General features: G+C 49.4%; 1 protein-coding gene across 1 annotated transcript in view; it reads right to left on the bottom strand.

Annotated features, from left to right (window-relative positions):
- The window catches only part of LOC143275263 (uncharacterized), a 47,611-nt gene that overhangs the window by 24,809 nt on the left and 15,302 nt on the right, over window positions 1-7,500 (bottom strand). Inside the window, exons 2-3 of the mRNA XM_076579238.1 lie at window positions 5,570-6,250; window positions 4,312-5,425 (exon numbers count right to left, since the gene is read on the bottom strand). Coding sequence (XP_076435353.1) covers window positions 4,312-5,425; window positions 5,570-6,236 — 1,781 coding nt within the window. The 5' untranslated portion in view covers window positions 6,237-6,250. The remainder of the gene's footprint in view (window positions 1-4,311; window positions 5,426-5,569; window positions 6,251-7,500) is intronic.

Genomic DNA, 7,500 nt, shown 5'->3' with positions numbered 1-7,500 from the left:
GCTTTTTTTTTTTTTTTTTTTTTTTTTTTTTTAGCTTATCTCAAATGGCCATACAATATCCATATCTCTCCCGCTATAATCTGTCCTTTCTTCAAAGAAGAAAAAGAAGAAAAAGAAAAAAAAAAAAAAAAAGAAGTTAACATGAATTTTTGACACAGCATTGTTTCTTCTTTTGTTGCCGTGGGTTCTTTTCACAGTCTCAGTGCACACACTCGACTCAAGGGCATGCTGCAAAAAGTATACAGACTTTGCCTATCCTGAAAGACCAGTACAATGATAGGAGGGGAAAAAAAAAAAAAAAAAAAAGGAGATCGCTCCAGATTCGAACCTAGGACCAGAGAAATTCGTTGCTTTTTTTCATTACCAGTACTAAGATATGTACATATAATACGGATTAAAAAAAACAACAAAACAAACAAAAACAAACAGAAAAAACAAAAAAAAAAACACACACTATTTCGCGCTCCAGATTCGAACACAGGACCTGAGATTTCTCGCTTCAGTTCTTTTACAAGGCCCTGCCCACTAAGCAGAATGGCTCACAAGATGATCATTCCAGGCATCATCATCATCATCATCATCATTAGCAGCAACTAATTCACTATCACTCCTAGCTCCTCTCTTTGCCCATGCAGTTTAAGCGACCTCAGGAGACGAAGCCAGATGATGATAGTACTTAGTGTACATGATGAAAGGTAGGTAGGTAGGTAGGTAGGTAGGTAGTGTATGTGTGTGTGTGTGTGTGTGTGTGCGTCTGTGTCTGTGTCTGTGTGTAACTAAAGCCTGAATGAATGAACAACAAACCGAATGTTTAACGCCGCTAGAAGCATCTCTTCAGTCGACTCCAGCCAAAACTTTTTTTGTTTTGTTTTTTTGTTTCTTGTGCAAATTAATGAATTAATTAATATCAAATGCCTTCCCGTGTTTAGTAATGGGCTTTGACAGAGAGAGAGAGAGAGAGGGAGGTTCCTCTCCGACCGTGTCAATCAAACAATTTCGTTGCTAAAATGTTAACAGTTTGCTAGCTAGCTAAGTACGTCAAAACTTTTTTTTTTTCTTCTTTCTTTCTTTCTTTCTATGTATCGATGTGTGACGTGGTAATAAAGCTGTTTACAATTACAACACAGAGAGAGAGTGAGAGAAAGGGGGAGAGAGAGAGACAGACAGACAGACAGACAGAGGGAGGGAGAGCGAGAGAGAGAGAGAGTGGCTGGGTTAGGGAACAAAAAAAATCCTTTCCACATGTACACACACACAAGAGAACAAACAAAAATCAAGTTATCTAAGAATCTATGGAGCCATAGGTAGGGAACCTCACTAAATGAAAGTCACAAAATAAGACAAAAAAACAAAAAAACAAAAACAAACCAAAACTGCCAAAGAAAGACTGGCACTCAAAAACAAGACAGTTGAAAAACTTTTTTTTTTTTTTCACTAAGAGAGAGATAAAGTACAAAAAAATTGGGAATGATACAAAAAAAAAAAAGGTGGATTTTTTTTTTTTTTTTTTTTAGGGGGGGGGGGGGAGGGGAGGGGGGGGGGCAGAGCTGCTGTTGTTCTGACGTCAACACAATCATTCATCAATAAGGCTTCATGACGTCAGAAAAGGCAGCGTGGTACAATGACGTTTGATATGTATGCAGGTTTTTATTATTATTATTATTATTATTATTATTATTATTATGCGTCATCAACACTTTGCACAGACTTTACGCACTGTAAACCTGTGACCTTCAAGACGATCGCTATGGTAACAAACAAACAATACGGCCAGAGAGATCATTGAAAACAAGAAGGCCAGCTCTGGGTTTTTTGTTTTTTTGTCCGTTTTTTTGTTTTTGTTTTTTGTTTTTCCCCCAGTCAGGAATATATTGGTTCGTGACAAACGGCACCGTTGCAGCAGTAGTCACAATGACGTCACAACAGTAACAAAAAAAAAATTCACGTCACTTTTTCTTTCGGTGTATTTTTTAGCACTGTTGTCAACATATGCCACACGGTTAGCGCTTGCTGGAATTTATTATTGTAAAAAAAAAAAAAAAAAAAAAAAAAAAAAAATCACGTCATTTCATGGCGCGCAGGGTCATGATGACGTCAGAGCCACACCAACACAAAAAAAACAGCAGCGGTATCACACTGACAGGAAGAAACAACACACCCTCCCTCCCCCTCCTCCTCCTCCTCCTCCACCTCCACTCCACTCCACTCCGGAAGGGGGTAAGGAAGGAAGGAAGGAGGGAGGGGGTGTGTGTGGGTGGGTGGGTGGATCTGTGTGTGTGGGTGGGTGGGGGGGGATCGTCGTCCCTCTAGGCACCACACATGAACAGCACACCACACTGTGCGTGCACACACACACTCCAGCCACTCTCGCGCGTCCCTGCACTGTTTGTGCGTCACACAGTTTGTGCGCGTCACAGCAGTCTGACTTGACGTCACACACACGCGCGCGCACACACGCGCGCACACGCGCACGCGCGCGCGTATCAGTCTCATTTTGGCGACCATCGCGGGCTGCCTTTGGTTCTCTCTTCACTGAGAGAGAGAGAGAGAGAGAGAGAGAGAAAAAAAAAAAAAGAAAAGAAATGATGAACTAAGAAAAATGAGCACACTTCGTTGAAACGACGGTTTAGGCACGTGTGTATAATAATGAAGCAAGGGTCGATTGATTAATTCATGTAGCAGGTTCTTGCGTTTGTTAAGTGTTCACTCGTTGAAAAAAAAGGGGAATGGTGGGGGCGGGGTGGGGTGGGGGGGGACAAAATGGCACTTAAGGTTTCCTCCCCTCAAAAAAAAAAAAAAAAAAAAAAAAAAAACTGCGATAAAGAAAACAGTCTTCGTTGATCGACATCGCATGAGGCACTTGGTTCGTTGCTGAAGATCTGAAATATACTTGACTTTCTTTTAAGGCAATGGCATTCTCCATCACGGGGGGCGGGGGGCGGGATGGCAGGAGGGGGGGGGGAGGGTAGAGGAGAGGGATGTGGGGGGGGGGGGGGTAGAAGAGAATGTGGGAGGCAGGATGGGGGGGGGGGGTACAGGTAAGGGGGGGGGGGCGTGGGGGGGGGGGAAGAGGGATCGGGGTTTTTTGTTGTTTTGTTTTTTTGGTTGTTGTTTTTAAGAGCACCATTATCGTCACAATCAACTTCCACAAGGAAAAACAACAATTGGATGGCACTCAATATCAGTCATGCACCACGGGTATCCAGTTCCGGAACTCTTTTTTTTTTTTTCTGTCCATTCTTGTGTGTGTGTGTGTGAGAGAGAGCGAGCGAGCAACTAGCTCTCACAACACATTAAGTAACACGATTTCACCAGCAGTGTCACAAAGGTTCCTCCACCTTTGCTCGCGCAGCGATGGGATTCCAGAATTCTCGTAGAAAAAAAACACTCCTATATTAAAATAATAGTAATAATAATAAAACCCCACAAAAACAAAAAAAACAAAAACAAACTCATATTAAAAATTATAAAAAAACAAAACAAAAAAAAACACACACACACACACCATCATCAGATCAACATACTGTATAAGCCGATGCCATCATTTTCCAAGAAACCATGGCACCACTGTCTCCCCGGAACTGTAAAGAAGAGAATTATCAATATTCTAACATCTATGTGTGTGTGTGTGTGTGTGTGTGTGTGTGTGTGTGTCTGTGTGTGTGTGTGTGTGTGTGTCTCTGTGTGTGTGTGTGTGTGTGTCTGTGTGTGTGTGTGTGTGTGTGTGTGTCTGTGTGTGTCTCTGTGTGTGTGTGTGTGTGTCTGTGTGTGTGTCTGTGTGTGTGTGTGTGTGTGTGTGTGTCTCTGTGTGTGTGTGTGTGTGTGTGTGTGTGTCTGTGTGTGTGTGTCTGTGTGTGTGTGTGTGTGTGTGTGTGTGTGTGTGTGTGTGTGTGTGTGTGTGTGTGTGTGTCCACTAATGGTCACTGCTGAGAAGCGTTTAGGGAAAAAAGAACAAACTGTAAAACATTTTGAGCTGAGATCGCCAGTGTTTCCAAGGCTTGTAAAAAAATAAAATAAAATAAAATAAAATAAAATAAAATATTTAATTAGATAATTAATAATAATAATAATAATAATGATAATAATAATAATAAAGGCCGATGCCCAGAAGGACCAGCCAGCCAGAAGACCAAAAAGATTGAAAGAAGAAGAAGATATCTTTCAAACCCTTCCTTCTTCTCCTCCTCCTCCTCCTCCTCCCTCCTCCTCCTCCTCCACACCCTCACCCTCACCCCCGACACCCCCCCCCCCCTCCGTCACGCCCTCCTTCAGCCCCCCCCCCCACCCCCACCCTTTTTTCTTGGCAGTGACGTCAGGGCGGTGACGTCAGGGCGGGACGACAGGGCGGTGACGTCAGGGCAGCGAAGTGAGGTCACAGGCTGGACAGGGACATGTGGGAGGTAGGGGTGGAGCCATCCTCCGACAGGTGACCCCCCCCTCCTCCTCCTCCTCCGGCGGCAGGCTGCGGCAGCTGCAGCAGCTGCATAGTGAGCCTGCTGCTGCTGGTGCTGCTGCTGGTGCTGGTGGTGCTGCTGCTGCTGTAAACGCTGGTGATGGGCGAGGAGCGCCGCCTGCTCGGAGCCTCCCACGGCCTCGGAGCTCAGGTACATATTAATCATGTTGAGGTCCGCCCGGGGGCCGCCTCCGCCTCCGCCGCCGCCGCCGCCGCCGCCGCCCATCATCCCCCCAGCCTGAGCCTCCCGCTTGATGCCGTCCGGGGAGTGGGGGTTGGAGGGCGGGGACTGCTGCGGCAGCTGCGGGTAGGCGGCCATGTGGTGGGCCATGGCGGAGGAGTACGAGGCCGGGTTCATGTAAGGGTTGGCCGCCGCCATCTGGTTCTGCACGTGCGGCATGTAGCCGTACTGGCCCAGGTTGAGCTGCTGCTGCTGCTGGTGGTGGTGGTGGTAGGCGCTGGGGTCGGCGGCCATCATGGCGGCGGCGGCGGCGGCGTGGTAGCCGTTCACGTTGTAGCCCCCGTTCACGTGGCTCTGGTACATGGCGGCCGCCGCCGGGTCGCGCATGCCCTGCGCGATGGCCGAGCTCAGCCCCGGCAGCATGAACTTGTCCTTCTTGGGCGCCACCTTGTTGGGCTTGCGGCGCGGGCGGTACTTGTAGTCCGGGAAGTTCTTCATGTGCACCGCGCGCAGCCGCTTCGCCTCGTCGATGAAAGGCCGCTTCTCCGCGTCCGAGAGCAGCTTCCACTCCGCGCCCAGCCGCTTGGAGATCTCCGAGTTGTGCATCTTGGGGTTCTCCTGGGCCATCTTGCGGCGCTGACCCCGGGACCACACCATGAAAGCGTTCATGGGACGCTTCACCCGGTTGGCGTCGTTGTTCTTGGAGGAAGACGACGACGAGGAGGAGGTGGTGGTGGTGGTAGGGCCGGGGGCGGGGATGGAGGCGGTGGGGTTGGTGAGGACGCCCCCCCCTACAGCCCCTTCCTCGCCGTTGTAGATGGCGGCGGCGGAGGAGGAGGAGGAGGAGGAGGTGGTGGTGGTGGTGGTGGGGGCGACGGACAACATGTCGGGGTGGGAGTAGTGGGGGTGGGGGTGGAGGTGGGCGGGGGGGGAGCCGGCACCCTGAGGGTGGTGGTGGGGCAGGGTGAGCGGGGGGGGGAGGGGCGTGCTGCTGGTGGAGGAGGAGGCGGGGATAAGGGGTGGAGGAGGCGGCTGCTGCTGCTGCTGCTGCAGGTGAGCAGGGTTCATCTCCAGAGCTTCGCTGGTGATGGCGGCGGTGGTAGTCGTGATGGGCGTGGGCGGGGACATGTGGCGGTACTGCAGGGCACCGTTCTCCGAGTGCGGGGGCTGGGGCGGCGGCGGTGTCCCCCCGGCCTGCCCGGCGTACCCTGCCCCATGCAGGGCCTCCGCCTGTGAGGGGGACACCTGCCCTCCCCTACCACCACCACCACCACCACCACCACCTCCATACCCCATCATCTCACCCTGGGTGGACACCTTCCCTCCTGCCCCGACCCCACCCCCTACTCCATACCCCATCAGGTCCGTCGGGGGCGACATCTTGCCGGTGCCGTAGGACATGGCGCCCGACGGCGGCGACGCTTTCCCCTGCTGGGCGGCGTACTGCAGGCCGGGGTCGCTGGGGTCGTGGCTCTGCTTGTACGGGGAGTACTCCACCCCCGGGGCCTGGGGGGTCTGCTGGCCCAACAGGTAGTGCGGGTAGCTGGGGGCGTACCCCGGGTAGGCGCCCTCCGCTGACAGGTTGTTGCCTGCCGCTGCCATCGCGGGCGGCTCTGCTGCACACAGCGTTAGCACATCGCGCATTGTCATTGGCTGACGTGCACACAATATTATACATCGCGCATTGTCATTGGCTGACGTGCACACAACATTATACATCGCGCATTGTCATTGGCTGACGTGCACACAATATTATACATTGCGCATTGTCATTGGTTGACGTGCACACAACATTATACATCGCGCATTGTCATTGGCTGACGTGCACACAACATTATACATCGCGCATTGTCATTGGCTGACGTGCACACAATATTATACATCGCGCATTGTCATTGGCTGACGTGCACACAACATTATACATCACGCATTGTCATTGGTTGACGTGCACACAACGTTATACATTACGCATTGTCATTGGTTGACGTGCACACAATATTATACATCACACATTGTCATTGGCTGACGTGCACACAACATTATACATCACACATTGTCATTGGCTGACGTGCACACAACATTATACATCACACATTGTCATTGGCTGACGTGCACACAATATTATACATCACACATTGTCATTGGCTGACGTGCACACAACATTATACATCACGCATTGTCATTGGCTGACGTGCACACAATATTATACTGACGTGTACACAATATTATACATCACACATTGTCATTGGCTGACGTGCACACAATATTATATATCACACACTGTCATTAGCTGACGTGCACACAATATTATACTGACGTGCACACAACATTATACATCACACACTGTCATTGGTTGACGTGCACACAACATTATACATCACACATTGTCATTGGTTGACGTGCACACAACATTATACATCACGCATTGTCATTGGCTGACGTGCACACGACATTATACATCATACATTGTCATTGGCTGACGTGCACACAACATTATACATCGCGCATTGTCATTGGCTGACGTGCACACAATATTATACATCGCGCATTGTCATTGGCTGACGTGCACACAACATTATACATCACACACAGTCATTGGTTGACGTGCACACAATCTTATACATCACACATTGTCATTGGCTGACGTGTACACAATATTATACTTCACGCATTGTCATTGGCTGACGTGCACACAATGTTATACATCACACATTGTCATTGGTTGACGTGCACACAACATTATACATCACACATTGTCATTGGTTGACGTGCACACAATGTTATACATCACACACTGTCATTTGTTGACGTGCACACAACATTATACATCACACATTGTCATTGGCTGACGTGCACACGACATTAT

This window comes from Babylonia areolata, chromosome 30 (genome assembly GCF_041734735.1).
Source record: "Babylonia areolata isolate BAREFJ2019XMU chromosome 30, ASM4173473v1, whole genome shotgun sequence".
Taxonomy (NCBI): domain Eukaryota; kingdom Metazoa; phylum Mollusca; class Gastropoda; order Neogastropoda; family Buccinidae; genus Babylonia; species Babylonia areolata.
Note: the sequence above shows the minus strand (reverse complement) of the source record. Positions and strands in the feature narration are given on the sequence as shown.